Genomic DNA, 18328 nt, shown 5'->3' on the forward strand with positions numbered 1-18328 from the left:
TTCTAAAGTTAAAGAAAATAATTCAGTTGCCTTATGTGCAGTTGCTCTTTACACAAAAAAATAAACTGTTATTCAAACTACATGACCATTACAGGGCAACTATTTTGCATCTAACAAAAGCAGTGCAGTTGTTTTAAATGATTTAGGATGCAAATTTGTTTTTGACCGAATAGAAGCTGGAAACATTTTACAATGAGTGCTTTTTTCAGACAAATTAGAGATTTGTGTGCAGCTTGTGCGGAACAGTCAGGTTGGCTAGACCGATACCGTTGAAAGCTCTTGCTGCAGCCATTAACCACCATAAGCATTAAGTCAAATAAATCAGCTCAACTAAGTACGTTTAACTTGGGTTGGCAGACATCTTTGTTCCAAGCAAAAAAATGAATTGATCCTATTCACTGTAGTTTTTTCAATTTTTGCATCTCGTCCCATTTTCCTTAGCAGTAAATAATGGGATTTTGTGAACAGGACACATGTTGATTCTCTGCCTTCTTAGCTGAGTGCAAAGATCCCCCATGTGCATCAAGCATTGGTGCACATTAGTGTGTGTGGTTGACAGAGGGAGTGCTGTGGCCCTTGACTTTGTCCATTAATTATTGAATGTTTTTATGTCCATTTGCTTGCGTGCATGTTTCTGTATGTGGTCTCCACTGAAGCCCTTTTTTATGTATTGGAAGCTATTCTTAGAGTGACCTTCCAAAAGCCATCTCGTGCAGCCCAGTTGTCTGTGTGCGACCGCCTGTGTGATTTAGTTGGAGTGGAGAAAGCCCAGGGACACATCAGTAGCCATCCCCCGATTATGGAGCGCCACAGTGTGCAGACGATTATTTGACGGGGCAAATCTGGAGGCGCCGTGTTGGAATAGAAGTGACTTGGCCAGAGGAAAGAATAAGCAAAGGAAACAACACCACCAAGACACGGATAATATACATCTAAATGTGCCATGATATACACTATATAAACACAATTAGGTCAGTTTAATGCCTCTGAGTGGCCAAAGGGGTTCCTATACCACGTAAGTTAATACCCTGAATATTTATACTCAACTCAACTAAGTCATCTCAGTGTGCTTTAACAAAATATAGTCCATAGTCTGATGGTTTTTAGTCATCCAAGTCATTCTAGTAGCTTAGTTCAGGCATCTTTAGTTCTAAACCTCTTGGACAACAGGTGAAACATCCTCTAGTCCCCGTGCCTCAACTAAGCTACATTTTTTGGACTAGTGTATTTGTACTCTGTTTGGGTTTCAAAGAAGAAAAAAAAAACAATATCACTGTATACTTCACTGTTATCTACTGTATAATATGTTCAAACTTCATTTATTCAGACTTTTATTTCAGGAAATTTACATTGAAATATACTTTTCCATTTTTCGACTGCCAACTGTCATTCTTCCTCAAAAGCATCAAGTGATCAGTTTGATGTGTCTTTACGAGTTCTTTCTAAGTGTGGCCAACTTCAAACAAGCACTACAACCTTGCTAGTGCCCGACTTGGGCTATCAATAAGGGAAAACAACAGGTCAAAAACAAGGACAACAAACCAAAAGAAAAAAAAAAAGCAACACACACACAAAAATCAGAAAACACCTACAAAGACGTGATAACAATAATATCGGCGGCATAACAGCAGCAATGAAAAAACATGCAAGGAACATGGCCATAAAACCACACACCAAACTCAGACAGCTGCTAGTTCAACCCAAAGATAAAATATAACAAGACAAAAAAAATGCAACATCATATGAAATTCCATGCATGTCATACCAATACACATATATAGGAGAAACAGGAAGAATGTTTAAGATGAGGAAAAATGAACAGCGGAGGGAGTGTGAAAAGGAGACAGCAGGATGACTCACAAGGATGGGGAAAGAAAAGGCACAACTGGATCATCTCAGATCTGCAATATCAGACCACTGCAGAACACAAAATTACGTCATGGATTGCGACAACACAAAAATAATTGGGACTGAAGGAAACAAACACAAACGCTGGATCAAAGATGTCATCGAGACCGGAAAGCGGAGCTTTAACATCAACAGGGATGAGGAAACATTCTTTCTCTCCCACACCTGGGACTCTCTTCTCCAGGGGATGTGGCCAGCCTGAGAGAACTGTCAAGTTGGCCGCGCCCAAAAATAACTCTTTTCAAAGCAATCAGTAGATGCCTCCGAGGAAGACTGACTGTTGGCAGTTAAAACATGTCAGGATATCAAAGTTAATTTCAAATAAAAAAAGTAGTCTGAATAAACGAAACCTTAACATATTGTTTCAAAAAAGAAGATAAAATTACCTTGGTGGAATTATATCTATTGTATGTTTAACAAGAACAAAGATCACAAGTCATGTCAATTCATCCAACATTTGCAGGTGAATGATATTTAACCATAAAAGTCATAGCTTGTTTATTCCCCTTTAAACTGGATGTGATGAAATAAATGACAGCATATAGGCTTTCAAAGATTCACAGTTATGAGATGATAAATATTCTACCACAAAACTGAAGGGACGATTTAAAGAAAATTGCTCAGGATATTTATACAATCGGGACAATATTTCTTTTCACCGACTACTTGGTTTGATAAAAAAAATAAATAGGATGGAGAAAAACAAAAGCAATAAAACAAAATGCCAGTGTGTTTGATTGTTACGGAGACATTTAATCCCTTTATCAAATCAAACACCCATCAAAGCCCCTGCATACTGTCGGAAAGATTCCAAGACATGAATTGTTTTCATGAGTAACACATTTTTTATCAAAGCTTTCACTATAAAGAAATAAAGATGAAAAATGATAATGCTGGTAAAATTAAAAAGTGTTCAAATAGTGTGTGACAATATTGTACAGTGGTAGTGCAGCAGCAGCAGCAGGAAACTGCAGAGGTTCAAAGCTAAAGCACAAGATATAGCTTCCTAAGCATTCAAGACACCACTATTCATTAGTGAAAGGGCTGCTTATGGAATCTTATTAATCAGGCATTGCTGCAATAATCTAAATTGCTATTTAATATGCATTTTTCTTCTAGAAGGGGGCCGCGCTAAATAAACTTTGAATGAACTAAGCCTGTCCATAAGCTAAAAGAAATTCAGCCTTGATGTCCCTCTGTGGAGCAGCTGCCCTAAGGGCCAACCCTCATTGCTTAAAGTGCTGTAAAGTTTCATGCCACGTTTCCACTTATTCCTCCCTGTCAGCTTATTAGCCTTTGCGTAATAATGTGCAACCCCAGATTTTAAAGTAATTAGCAATACGGATGTAGGAGTGTTCTGTGTCTGGTTGGCTAACTCATGGCTCAAGAGGACAGACCTCAAACAGCTATTAAAAACAGAGTAGTCTCACATGAATCATAATTATGACATTCTACCAAACATATCCCAAAATCCTAGAAACAGATCAACATAACTACAATATGATTTATATTTGTATTCTGCTGTCAGAACTGATGATAGACACCAATACTCGCATTCCAATTGAGATAGGATTCCTTTAATCTGTTCTCGTGGCTCGTATAAGATATGTTAAAAGAACCTCATGTCACAGATACTGTAATGTATCAGTGTGAATATGGAAATGTTCAAAACAGGCTATAATAAATGTTCAATTAAAGCCCTCCAAACCCAAACTCTATTAGAGAGGATTACCATTCTATTGGTCCTGTTTTACCTTCAGCAATGCCTGATACCTTTTCTCTGTCTTTTTGCAGATGCTTACCAAAGCACTTCCACACTGCAATTTCTGTCCTCACTAAAAAAGTTCAAATAAAAAAATTAAAAAAGCATTTCTTCCATCAGTGTCACGACTGCTCAATCATGATAAGTTCTGTCCGTTGGCCAAAGTGAATCCAACAGATAACAGGAGCAAAAGGAAAAGGGGCGATGTATTAAACATGAAAAGAATGAAGCGTGAGAATTGAAATTTTTGCGTTTGAAGCTTATGTAATGGGTGTGAATCGCGTCACTGTTCAGTGTGGGAATGAGAATGAATGAAGCCATTTTTAGATCAGCTAAACTGGCACACAGAGTGAACACAAAGCAAGAGATGTCTAGGCTTTATTTTTCCAATCGTGTTTGATCAAAAAAATCCTTTAGAGAAAATAAATTGCTTCAAATCTTTGTTCAGGTGGGAACGGTCAACATAATAAACTCCTAATATTTTTCATTTTTTGTATTAAATTTGTTCTAATTCACCCCAGAATGGATTAAAAATAAATATATCTCAACATAAATGTGAAAAGCTCGTAATATTTTAAACTTTCTTTTTTACACTTGGCCATTCACTTTGGAAAGATCAGGAATTTGTGTGTTTCTAAATGTAGCACTTTGTAGCTCACATACTGTAAGTGTTCAACAAAGAGCATTTAAAACATCATTGCAAATTCCCCGTTAATCAAGCTGCCAAAATTTTAATTCAAGTTTTCAAAGTCTCTTCCAAAACTTCCGATGTGTCTCATAAGGTTAAAATAATCACTGATGCAGATCTTTCCCATTAGCTACGATTCATTAGCCAACTTTATTACTAATATATCAAGATGCATTATTGTGAATGAGGGATAAATTATGATCTCACGCCATCCCAGTAAGCACCATGTTAATCATGAGGTTATCAAACACTGATGGTTCATGTCTGGTGTTGAATCATGCTGCTGTGTAGTCACGATTACTCATCATGACAATGCTGTGTCTGTTCTTTTCTTTTTTCTTTCTTTTATTCTGTAATATCATCCAGCCTCCCGCACTGGGGTAGGATACGCTGTAATGTCTTGTGGGAGTAAAGGCAAAACCATGGTAACTATTTAATCACTCACCCCTACTAGTCTTACCATAGAAAGGGGTACGTGACCATTTTCTGCTAGTATTAGTGACCCTGTCGATCAACAACAACAACAACAACAACAACAACATCCACAGTCATTGGTCACGGGCAAGCACAACAGCATCTTCTGTCATCTCTTATATACTTGGCCCTTGACAAGAAAGGAGCTCAGTGAGACAGCTTGTCAGCAGCTCCTCCATGTGTCTGGATTGTTGTCTTTTATTGTTGGCCAGCATGTGCCTCAGGATTCCCCCGCCCATTTATTTCCACACTAATTTACTGCTTTGCTGCCAGCTGAATAGTACTTTAATATGACTTTTTTTCTCCTCAGGTCAACAATCGTGAATTACCATGTTCCATTTTTATGAACTCTCATGTGGCTATCCTGCCATTGTGTGCCGCCACATGGGAAATGCAAGTCCAACACTTACATAAAAATAAATAGAGTTCCAATTTTCTTCCGAGTTTCTGAATGTACTCATTTTAGCGTAATTTTTGCATCGTTTTACCCGTTTATCGTTTCGTTTTTGTTTTATCAGCTGTCCCTAAATAAGATATCATTGCTGGCTATTAAACTTCCCGAAATCGTGCCAAACATGCCTAAATGGTTATTTGAGTTAACCATTGTGATTAATATTTCTGTGCTGCAGCAATCGGCCGAAATCACGCATGATTTAACGTCTACTCATTTGCTAAACTTGCTAGATATTTGTTGCCATTTATAAGGTGAAAAATGAGTGAAATAGTGCAATATTGTTCCAAAACAGGTTGATGAGAGTTTAGTTTATGTCAGATAGTCATTTTCATTTCAGGAGGTGATTTGATTTCTGTCTCTTTGCCCACCCATTCACTTGGAAAACTGTGTGAGGGTATATTTAGCCATTTCTGCTTGAATTTGATAATGATATTCCCATTTCAAGAAGTGAATTCTGTAATTTTCACCCGTTTTCTACAATCATGGAAAACCGGAGGTCCGAAATAAACCGGAGTATTAGATGTCTCTCTTCTAAGTAAACCATCAATCATTAGGTCTTCACCTCATTGAGGTTTTACCTTCTTTATTATTAAGAGTATTTTCCCCAACGTATGCATCTCTTTTGGTTGATTATGGTCTCTTCAGCTTTAAAAATAGCAGCATGTATTTAAGCCGACACAGTATTTCTAAGAAATGATTTTGTACATTATGTTGGTTTATTGTGAACTTTATAAGAGTGAAATTGTGAATAGAGTAAGGTATGGTTCATAAAGTAGGAACAGTCATAAATGTGCTAAAAGGTTTGATTTTAAATGTATTTTTTAATTAATCAATAATCTCACATTTGCACTGTCAATATAAATATATTGTCTACAACACAAATTGCAAACATGTTCAAACAAGATCCATCACAAGGACTTTATTTGCATGGTTTTTGTTTTACAGGGTCAAGAGGGGGTTCAAGATGTACAATGAGGACACACAGCAAGGCATTAATCTGGTTTAGCACTTGTCTATTGTGGTCTAAAGTCTCAGTAGGGGTGTCAAACTCTGGATCTAAACTCAGGACAGCATTGGTTCCAGTACTGCTGTTTGACACACATGCCTTGCCGTTAGCTTCATGGATTTTTGGTTTTGTTCTAGAAAATTAAATACAAAATGTCAGTTTCTTAAAGCAAATGAAGCAGAGCGACTTCTGTTTTAAGCCAATGCTCAACTCTAAAGCTAACGGTCAGCTTTTGTTTACAGATACAGAATCAACCCCGGTTTATTTTAAATTTCAAAATACTTTTTGCATTGTAATCTATGTAATACATACAACTACAAATCAGTAGTAGTAGGGTTCACACTGGGATTGCTAATCCGATGCTCCTTGACAAACACTTAAGCTAGTGAGGGAACTGGAAACCATCTTGTTCGAAGTGGAATCAGGAAGTCATTAACAAACTGATGCATTACTTTGGGGCTGTAATGGCAGGGATTTGATACAGATACATCATCCTGCCAGAATGGAGGGCATCAGTCGATAACACCTTTTAAATGTGTCTTCTTGGCGAGTGCTGTGGTCCATAATGAAACTAGCAAACAGATGAAGAGCAAGAGGCGTATGGCAGCAGGGTCTCATACAAACCGACCTCACTCCTGTGGTGGAAAGTCCATTATCATTAAGAGGCTGAGGCAATGTGAAGGAGGAAGCTTTGTACTGCTGACCAAGCTGGAATAAGTGTATTAGCTGGCATTTTTCCTGCTGTCAGGGGTCTTGGTTTTGGGCCCCTGCTAATGGAACATTAATAAAAACCAAATTGTTGGCTGTGGGACCCAGGAGAGAAGCTTTCATGGGTTTCTCATACACCTACTAACCCAGACACCGCGTTTGTAATATCCCATACCTTCGCCTGCATCAGCAGAAAACACGTGGTGATATGAACACTAATGGCGGCGCTGCCAGGGTTATTGCGCTTGGTTTCTATAATGATGCTATCAATGGCATGATGAATGAAAGCTGTGAATGTCTATCCAGGGACTTTTTTTTTACCACTGAGTTTCCTCTCGCTCTCTCTGACCCTCATTACATGACAAACATACAGATGTGCACTGTTTTGAGTCGTGCGCCTTTGTCTTGTGTGGGAAATAATTAGCCAGCTGTTCAATCCCCAGCTGTAGACTGCTTAATGTGTCATGGGTACTTAGATACACATATGCACAAACACACTTATTTGTACAGCGGGATGCACATCTATTCACTGACATCTTATGTTACCCAGTCATGCAATGGTTTACTATCTTTTTTAGTTACGTTTCAGTTACCCTCAACCCCCCAGTTTGAGAACCATTACCCTAACCTTAGCCAAGTAAACAGAATGCCTAAGCTTAATCTATACCCAACAAAAGTACATTATAAAATATTCACAGCACACACAATATTGGATTTTTGGTTAATATCTCATATGTAGCTTTTTACATCCTCTGGCCGATAACAGTTACCAATATTTTTTACCCCCAAATTATATTGCAGAGATCGCAGTGGAATCACTGAACAGAATTATTCAAATATTCTGCATATTCTCTATCATGCTGGTCCGCTGGAAAATGCAGATGTAAGACAAAGCAAAAAATTACGTCACATCAAAATAAGAAAAATACCTTAACTTATGATTCGCAAAACATGTTTCATTGCAGCCTATCCTACCCAAAAGGGTTACTACCTACTTATCTACTTAAATTTTGTATTTATGTGGTAGAAAAAATGACATTTTTACAAGATCCAAGCATTTGATGTAATAGCTACTGTTAGATGTCGACCAATTCCAAAGCCAATACCGATATTGTGCATCATTACGTAGGGTTATATACAACATTGATATGTATTGTAGATCAACTCTTCAGTATGATTTACAATTTTTTCGGCCCCAAAAGTTATCTCCACATTATTGTTTAGAGGAACTAGTGAACATCTTGACTGAGCTGGAGGCCAGTATTGACCCGTGTTTGCACTCACAAAAACAGACAGCTACAGCAGGAGTGAGCTAAAAGCTAAATAAGACAGCAGGTGCTCTAAGCATAAGCATGACTGCATTTTTGGATGATAAATCCTCTGTAATTTGTGGCCAGAACCCAAATGTGTTTGGTCGGTGTTTAACTCGTTGTTCACAGGAGTAATTACCAATGCCTGTGTGTGCTCGGCATGGACTGTATCCTTAGCATGCGTTTAAAGCAGGGTAAATGATCTATATTGTCAGGGTCAGGTCTATGTGGGCTAACCTCACCTCAACCTCTTAACACTTAACATCTGCTTAGGTCAGCCAAGCAGCTGAAGGGTGGCTCATCATCAGCTGGATGCTGATCTTTGTCTTCCTGCTAATGACTGGCTGCAGGACACAAGGGTTTATACGTCCATGTTTGATGAGTTGCCTTAAGGACAACCTGCTTTGCTTTTTTCCCCTGTTTTACCAACAAAATAATATGAATTATTACTAATATGCCTTTGTTTGGTATCTTAAGTGTAGCCCACTTTTGGCTTTTTTATCCTAAAATACTAATTTGTGAAACTTCTGATCACTGTGTCCTCACCACCATGTGTGTGTCGCTTTTTTTTCTCTTTCTCTATCCAGGAGATTATGTGGTTCTGACCGTCTTCTTCGACCTGAGTAGGAGAATGGGTTACTTCACCATCCAGACCTACATACCTTGCACACTCATTGTTGTCCTCTCCTGGGTCTCATTCTGGATCAACAAGGACGCAGTACCTGCCAGGACATCATTAGGTAAATGTAATGTTCCCACAATAAGATATTGTTACTTTTTGTTTCTTTTAAAAGATTAAATCTCCTAGCAAAGACAAGTAGATGTTTCATTTTGTACTATTGAGTAAACCTAATGAAAGTCTTGATGAAAGTTTATCTTGGTACATTTTTCTTCGTCGTTGTTGTGAGGTTCATTAAGGCCACCCTGCACTTAATTACTCCCTGATGTGAAAACACACCAGGAGGCCTGTGGGGGGGGTCACACACACCAATTTTATGTTTTCTGTTTCAAAAACTCTCCCTTTTTCCTGTTTCCTTGGAGACCAAGCATCAGCTGGTAATCTAGTGCATTGTGTTTAGAAGAGCCTATACTGGCACATATGTGTGCATGCATGCCTTAACGAGACATTAATTATGCAGTACAGCAGGGGGGTGAGGAGATGCTGTCTCAGCACAATATGCTTGCAGGTGGCATCTTCATGGAATGCAAAAGCAGGACAGGCAGCAAAAAAGAAAGTGAATTTCCAGAAAATTCATCAACTTTTGATCTGGCCCTTGGCTTCCAGTGGACATCATAAGAAGTTATCTCGTGATGCATATTCCTTATTCAGCTTTTGCTTTAGCCCCTCGAGGGTCGAAAACTTGACCTTAAGTCCACTTATTGTGATTTTTCAAAGGAAGTACTAGAGAGCGAACGTGAAAATATGACGAACCCTGGAGGCAGCAACCTTTATTTTACCCAACCATCATCATTATTTTGTCTGCCATTATTATTTCTAAGAATAAGTTGTTTTCTTTTTCTGCATATACTCCTGCTTCTCCAGACGGGATATGCTGCTGTAGTAGCAACGCTGTTAAGGCCAAGCTAAATTTGTATCAGGAGCCAAACGTCTCTATTTTCCTTTTGAAAGATGATGCAGGAGGTGCAAACATATACAAGCGGATGGATGTGAAGCAGATTACTGCAGATGACATCATTCCTAATCCATCAGTGGTATCCAGAAATACATCACTTATGATACTACAATGTTGTTTTAGACTGTGGTAAATTGAGACATACGTTAAACACAAACCACCATTTATATAGAAAGCAAATGCAGCTTAATGTAAAGTTTTCCTTAAAGGCAGAGCACCAGTGTGTTGGTTTTGTTGGTGTTTTGGGGATGTGAGGAGGCGGCGGTGGCTCCTGCTAATCTGCCATATCTGTGTACTTACAAACACATTTCGTCATGTGTCATCACTCTGCCTCCATCTGCATCATCACAACACACCAACAGGGTGAGTGAAAGGGTGAGCAGTGAGGCTAAGCAGATGGTGAAAACAGGAACGCACTATGTCACGATGCTGGTCAATGATAGCTGAACTGTAAATCAGTATGTGGATCAAGGGGACAGCGGAGCAGCTGCTCGCTATACTACCCCCCCACCCCACCCCCCATGTGTCTGTTTCACTGATGAGTGCTTGAAAACAATCAGTTTCACAAAGTCATCAAAGCGCAACCAACCAGTTATAACACAGATGATGTTTACTCAACATTGTCTCGCAGATTAACAAAGTAAAGCTTAAATTTGTTTCTTGGTAATTCACTATTTATTATCTTATAAATTAAACAATGTTTAATCACCAACACCCACAGAGTTATTCTTTTTCTGTAAACTTTTTAAAAACTGTTTACTTCAGTGTTTTTTAACCTTGGGGTCACCTGAAATGTTTAGTGATTGATAAAAAAAAACTGATTATTCACTTAATAGTTTATTTCAATTTCTTTTGAAACCATAATTCAGGATCTAATTCCCCCCCCCATCTTTTTAAATGCCCAGGAATCACCACTGTGCTGACCATGACCACGCTGAGTACCATTGCAAGAAAGTCCCTTCCGAAGGTGTCATATGTGACGGCCATGGACCTTTTTGTGTCGGTGTGCTTCATCTTTGTGTTTGCCGCACTTATAGAGTACGGTACACTGCATTACTTTGTCAGCAACAGGAAGCCGAGTGCCAAAAAGGACAAGAAGAAGAAAAACCCCGTAAGTATCCTTTAAAGAAAATTCTCAGAATTCGGCAATTTAGCAACAAAGAGCTTCACAGTAAAGATGTCCATATGCTAAACGTACAGAATTGTGTAATATGTCATAGGTTGAGGTTCAAGTCCAGTGCTTCCTGAGTAATACATTGTTACGCTAAGTATCCCTAAGGTAGCATTGTCCCAGGGGCCACATCTGAATTTATTCAATGAGTTTAGCATGGGTTTCTAACCCTTTAATAATCCAGAACACATCTGTTACAGTCTTAATTTAAACTCAGGTCACATGACATTAGGGTTTGTCCTCATAGAAGCCTTAAATCCCATGGCAGCTTGGTTTAAGAGCAATGAACTCATCATTTATCTTGTGGTTTTTTATACTTTTCCATAGCAACAGCATCAAGTAAAGCTATTTTAAATACTGTATTCAGAGGCTGTTTATGAACTCACATTATAGGAGCAAATTAGAGAAATTTGTAAATTGTGGTTTCTAGGTGCATTTAATACAAGTCGCCCTCATTTTTTACAGTAAGTTAGTTACAGTAAGTTTGTATAATATTTATTTATGAATACATATCATTAACAGAAAATGACCACATTGTCTGTAAACATGAAATTCTGTAGCTGTAATCGGAGGTACATTTACCCACCATGCATTATCCTTGTGTCCGTAATCATGTATGTCTTTCGACAGTAAATATCCTCTCTTGTCATTTTAAGTTAGACTGTACAGTAACTTTCACACATCTTTGTTTTTGTGGTTATTGTCTTTGTTCTCTGTTTACATGTTTTTTTTGTTTTTTTTTTGTTCTCTTCAATTCCAATTTTTTTTCCCCCTTTTTTTATTATTTTTCTCCTGTCTGGACAAAAGCTCCTGCGGCTCTTTTCCTCAAAGGTATATTGCCTGTGTCTGACTGCATGTGTCTGCTGCATTTTGGCTCTTTAAGCCCACGACACCTCACTGCTTTACTACCCATTCTACAGCAGATACTCCTCTATATTCCCACCCTTTTTTGTTCTGTATTTACCTGCATTCTTACCGTACACCTCCTCAGATACTGAACAGGAATCAGAGATAACATTTTTAAAAAGGGGCACTCTGCAGTGCACAGTGCGGAGGCAGCCAGCCAGACATTGCTTATGCAGATTTTTAATAATTCAAAAAGCATTCCCACACACACCACCACCACGTCCATGAAGATTTCAACAGTCCAAGCCCCATGCGGACATTTTCTGGCTCCCTCTGTCCTGTCTCACTCTGTGTTGTTATCACTGTCAACTTGCAGCCATTACAATAGCTTCCTCTTCTTTCCTTTCTCCAACTAGAAAATCTATACCCGTGTGTTTGTTGGGCTTGTCAAACCTGACGCTTCCTACAGAGTCAGCAGAGCCTTAACAGACTGAAACAGACAATCCGTGTGCAATGTGCACAGGCACCCACAGCATGATGGGTCAGTAGCGGCAAGAATTATGAATTTGACATTCTACTTCACATTAAAATTTGTCACCACTTGACCATTTTTACGTTGTGTAAAGAAAATATATATAATCTCTACATCAGTGGTTCTCAACCTTCTCAACAGTCATGTGTAGACAAGGCTGTCTATAAGGTGAATAAAGGATATTAATTTGTCATAACTACACATTTATTTACTTATCTGAATAACATCCACTGTTATCCAGGAAGTTTAATATTATACAGTAATCTTACATATATAAATCCTTGTTTTAATCAGGAATAAAAGGGTTAACTTAAAAGTGACCACGAATGGGGGTGAAATGGGTTTTAAAAACCACAGAAATTGGTTAAAAGTGGCAAATTAGAGTTGCCAAAAACATACAGAAAAAGTGGTAAAAGGGGTCAATATTGTAACAATTTATAGGAACAATTAATTTAAACTGGCAAATAATGGGCATGAAAAATTGTGAATGTGGTTAAATTGGAAAAATAAGCATGAGATATGGTGAAAAGGGGTCAACATATGCAACATTAGGTGGGAAATGTGGTGGAAAGGGTTTATATTTGCCGAAAAGGTCTTGAAAATGGAAAAAAGGCACATAAATTTGATGGAGAAGTGGCATAAATGGTAGTAATGTAGCAAAAATGCATTAAAAGGAGCAAAAATATGGCATGAAAAAGTGACGAAAATAGGTTCAAACTTTTAAATAGTATGGTGTAGTTGCAGAAAAAGGGATAAAAATAAGAAAAAATGGGCTTGAATTGTTAAAAAAAATTTTTTTTACTTGTTTCTTGAAAGCATCTGACGATCCCCTCCAAGTGTCTCGCAACCCCAAGTGGGGTCCTGACCTCAAGGTTGAGAACCCCTGGTCTACATTTATTGAATAATTACCAGATAATCCTGGAAATCCTCATTGATACGATTGTCTCTACATGGTTGTCTACTTTCAGCCAGTTAAAGCTATTAATGCCACTGTGTTGATTGGTTGTTTTTATTTTTTTGCTAACACTAACTCAGCATAGCCCCAGCTTGATCAGGCCATGCGGCAGGAAGCTGTTAAGTGCTCCTTCTGCTTGAGCTTCCACTGTGCTTTTCCTTTAGTGCAACCGATTCCCCTTTGAGAAGTGAGCCATAACCTGCTCTGCTAATCCACTCATTATGGTTCTGTTTTTAAAAGCAAATACGCTGAAACTAACCAAGATGTTGTCTTGTGGAGGTTATGCATCATTTTCAAAGGGCTAGCAGGTTTGTGTGATCAGGTGGTTGAAAGAAATGAATAGAAGGAATTTCTTTAGCCTCTTTAGTGCATGATGCGTAAAGTAGAAAATAACTTTGATATGTGTTGCAAAAGATCTGAGCACAGGCTTTTTCATTCAAAACTAGAAGAAGAATAAATCTGGTGCGACTTTTCCTGATATACTGAGCTTCAGGTATCAAAGAATGAGGACGCCATTGCAACTGTATTGTGACGGCACAGACTTTTCCTCAGGGAAAGCTAATGTGTGAAATTCTTGGAACTTTTCCTTGGAGAACGTTCAACCCTATCTTTTTCTAAAAGATGAGCTTGACACTCCACTTTATCAGCAAGGTCAGAGAACCTTTCATTTGCTCCAGAGGATGGAAGGATGCCATTTATCTACTAAACAGGCTGAATCCAAGTTTGTCCAAAGGTAGCATGGCACTTCAAGATAAAAGCTGATGAATATGATCTATTTGAATATTAATTGTTTCCCTTTAAGAACTACAGAGTCACTGTCCTATTTTAGAAGTCTGTGTAAATGAAAGGCATGTGCCCTCCAGTGGTGATCACAGAAAATGAGGTTTATTTTAAGACACTTGGAGAGAGATAGAGGAGCTGGAAAATACTGAGCCATGTGCCGCACATCTGCCAACACATGCTCCACCCCCAGCTTTGCTTCATGATGCCTTACACAACTGCACCAACACACAGTGTGTTTCATATATGCTTCTGGAAACAAACATTTACAATGTCAATAGTGTCCAAATTGCAACATCATGTCGAATCACTGGGTATTAACTTACAGTTTAAGTACCTTTTTGAGAATATAATCCTGTACAAACAGTGATTTCAAAGCATTTCTGACACCATTGGTAAAAAAAAAAAAAAAAGTTTCAAGAAGAAAAACAGACAGTGTCTGGCATGATGTTAGCTCACTGAAAAATGTACATGAATTTATACTAGAAATGCTATGGCTGCCAGTTTCACCTCTGCTCACTGATGTAATTTGCACATTGAGTTCCACCAGGATTGAACCTTTGTTACTCTAATCCTCACTAATTACAATCGAGGGTGGTATGTGTAAATTGTATTATTAACAGGGTCAATTTGCCAAAGATAAAAGTGATAATTGCATTTTACTAATGACAAAAATTAACCATACAGTAGCTTCAAACAGCCCCAGCTTTTTAGCTCATAGTCTTGGTTCTATGTCACTTTGACTCCAGTCCTCCTTTGGCTAATTTTGGCTTTTTCCGCCCCGTCAAAAGCAGACACCCACGGTGGATATCCGTCCACGCTCCGCCACGGCCATACAGATGAACAACGCCACACACATGCACGAGCGGGACGAGGAGTACGGCTACGAGTGCCTGGACGGAAAAGACTGCACCAGCTTTTTCTGCTGTTTCGAGGACTGCCGCTCGGGAGCGTGGCGGCACGGCAGGTTGCACATCCGCATCGCCAAGATAGACTCATACGCTCGCATATTCTTCCCCACTGCTTTCGGTCTGTTCAACCTCGTCTATTGGGTTTCCTATCTCTATCTCTAGGCACGGGTGTTTATTCAGCCTTATCATACAGCCCATTGCATTCTACATAAGCTCTGTGCCAGGAAGTGACATTTTTAAGGAAGAGGACCCACTGAAATACCTAGAGAATTTATTTGAAGAAGAAAATAAAATCCTTCTATTTTTACTGTTGGAATCCTTTTAAGTTTGACTTATTCTATTGAATAACTTTAGCTGGCACTGGAAATGTTGTAGCATTACATTTGCGTGGTGTGAAGATGTCCATAGATGTGTGTGGAAACAAAACATTGCTTGTGTAAGTGATCAATGAAATTTTAAGTTACTTCAGTTGTTTGTTGTCAATCAGTGATGCTAGCGCTAATCAAGTAAAACATCAAAGGAAAAATGTAGAAACTGTCAAGTCCATCAGGCAAAGTGCTCATTGATCAACATGACTATCAGTTACATTTAAATCAGGTGCAAAATGTTAGTATTTAGATGGATCACCAATGCAGAAAGCACAATAATGTTCCATAAACCTAAAGTATATCATGAGACATAATATACATAACAGTTGTATGTTTGATTTATTTTAAAGCGTTCTACACAGTCAAAGAAAGCACTTTACTGCGACTGGAATGCTACTTAGGTTTAATCATTTTGCTAACATGTTAGCATAGATATTCACTTTCTACGTGTGGTCAGAATGAAGGATGCAGTTCATGCTCACTGTACAGACGCTGTATATAATTTACTGTTACATAGTGGTTTACATTTATTGCATGCACTTTTTAGGCCAAAAAGAAACTTACTTTCTGGTCTCATGTTGATGGCTATCAAAACATAACGGAACAAACGCATCCTTGTTTTCTATCCTGGAGTGAATTTTTTTTTGGAGGACCATTTTTGGATATGTACAGTTCATCCCTTTCAGGTTGAGGACATTATTTTTTGTTTTGCAAATGAGTGGGAGGATCAACTGGGTCGTCCAGGCCAGATAAATGGTTTTGTTTTTCTTTCAGTCATTAGTGTGCAGCATAGATGACACTGACCCCTCTTCCCCTCTCCCATTTGCTGTTGAAAGTGCACATTTACATAATGACACACTGCAATTGTGTTTGGGTTACGCAAGCTGTTATAAAGTGATGCTCTACTAAAACAAAATGGGTGTTTCAGTTCTAAGTAATCATTCCCTGTAACCATCACAGGGTTAACTGCAGCAGAGGTTAGACTTCAGCTTCCAACAACCCTGGCATTTCCTTTCCAGCCCAAAATATACACAGACACACAATCTGAAAAAAAAAAAAAAAAAAAGTGATCGAGTCGTTCGCTTGTGTCGAGTGCAGATGTGCAGTCCTTCATAATGAGCATCGCAATTCCCCGTCTGCGACAAAAACATCCTCCAGAGAACATAGAATCACAACGTGGAGCCAAAATTGGTTGACAGGGTTTTGTAGACGTCTAATATCTTTGTGTGGAGTTCAAAAGTCTTCGAACTGCAAAAATGTTCAAAGCTTCCCCGTTCGGATCATCCAGAGTTCAGATTGTGCTGCAGAACAATTTATAAACTTTTTTTTTGTACATAAATTGTTAAAAACTATCTTTAAACTCCCTTGAAGGGTTTTTTTTTTTTGTTTTGTTGGGGGGGGGTATTTATATATTTATTCATTAATGCTATTTAATTAAATGAAAGAAGAAAAAAATTTGCATTGATTGCTTATATCACCCCTGAAAAGAAACACAGAATGTTGTCACTATTGCCAATACATTTTTGTTGAGTGTATTGTTAGAACTTAATCTTATCTATCTTGTGTTTTTTTCTATGTTGTGATCAGTGTGCACTGTTCTCACAGAAGCCTGTCAAATTGTTTGTTCAATTAGTGACTTGCATTACATTATCTGTTGTGCAGCTTCTTAATAGTAAACTTGGTTCTTGAAAAGAAAAAAAAAAAAAATAAGATAATAACATGAACTTAAGCGGCTCCCAAACCACAGCCTCATGCACAGGGATTATCGGGTGAAATTACCGCATTTATTACCATGATGCTACAAATGTATGCACTAATAACATGTTTCTAGGGTTACTGCCCTGTTTGTATTTACTGGTAGTCCCTCTGTTGTGTTCTTTAACTACCAGTCAATAACTCACCACTTTTACAGACCTAAGTGTGTCAGTAGCAGTTAGGACTGGTGTGTTAATGTGTGTTAATAGTTGCAGTGAGTGAGTGTGTTGCTTCAAAGTGCCAAAAACCAACACACGTCCGTTGAAAAAGACATTAAACCACATTATCGCTGGCTGACACCAATCATGTACAGATATCATTAATGTAATACCTGCCATGTTAGATACAATTAAGCATATAATGTAATAAAAATATGGAATATCAAAAATTGACACTGAATGAAGTTATATATTTGCATACCAAAGCAAAAAAAAAAAAAAAAAAAAACTACTTTTTTAAGCAGAGCATCTGTCGATCAATTCAGAGGGCTGCATAATTGTATTATTATATGATAAACCTACTACATAACATACAATAATGTCGTGACTTCTAATGCCAATAAACAATTACATTGGCTTTATTACATTTTAATTACACAATTGTTTTTTCCCTATTGGCATGTATTACATTATTTGGTTGCTGTAATCACAGAGTGTTTGACACATTTGATTAGAATCTTATCTGTGATTTTGTTTTTTCTCCATTCTTTGTTTAGTTTTAATGCAAACGTCGTATGATACTCAACCAAAAGCATCTGAACCGCATAATACACAAATATACAACTCCTGTATCAGGGACAGCTCGAATATATCTCTAAGCATGTTGTGGCTTTTTTTATTTATTTATTTATTTTTTAAAGATGGCAGATTTTTCATGATGCCTCAGAACCGTCCTCAGATATATATATACTGGTACTGGTTAATGGGAGGGACTGGGGTTGCATGACGAATTTATTTACAAAGATTCTTTTTTTTTTTTTTTGTAATTTGTACATTTACATCTAGGTTTGGTTTTTTTTGGCTGTACTGACGTGGTAACTTATTTATAAAAACCTGGGGTGGTTTTG

At 38.0% G+C, this 18328-nt stretch overlaps 1 protein-coding gene across 4 annotated transcripts in view; it reads left to right on the forward strand.

The window, feature by feature from the left end:
- gabrg2 (gamma-aminobutyric acid type A receptor subunit gamma2) overlaps positions 1 to 17721 on the forward strand; it is a 45046-nt gene extending 27325 nt beyond the window's left edge. The window contains exons 7-10 of one of the 4 annotated variants that reach the window (XM_028466264.1): positions 8898 to 9050; positions 10850 to 11055; positions 11923 to 11946; positions 15020 to 17721. In XM_028466264.1, coding sequence (XP_028322065.1) covers positions 8898 to 9050; positions 10850 to 11055; positions 11923 to 11946; positions 15020 to 15301 — 665 coding nt within the window. In that variant the 3' untranslated portion in view covers positions 15302 to 17721. The remainder of the gene's footprint in view (positions 1 to 8897; positions 9051 to 10849; positions 11056 to 11922; positions 11947 to 15019) is intronic. The other 3 variants (XM_028466265.1, XM_028466266.1, XM_028466268.1) reach the window with 3 other exon arrangements.
- Positions 17722 to 18328: the final 607 nt, after the last annotated feature.

The sequence above is a fragment of the Gouania willdenowi genome, chromosome 14, assembly GCF_900634775.1.
Source record: "Gouania willdenowi chromosome 14, fGouWil2.1, whole genome shotgun sequence".
NCBI classification, from domain to species: domain Eukaryota; kingdom Metazoa; phylum Chordata; class Actinopteri; order Blenniiformes; family Gobiesocidae; genus Gouania; species Gouania willdenowi.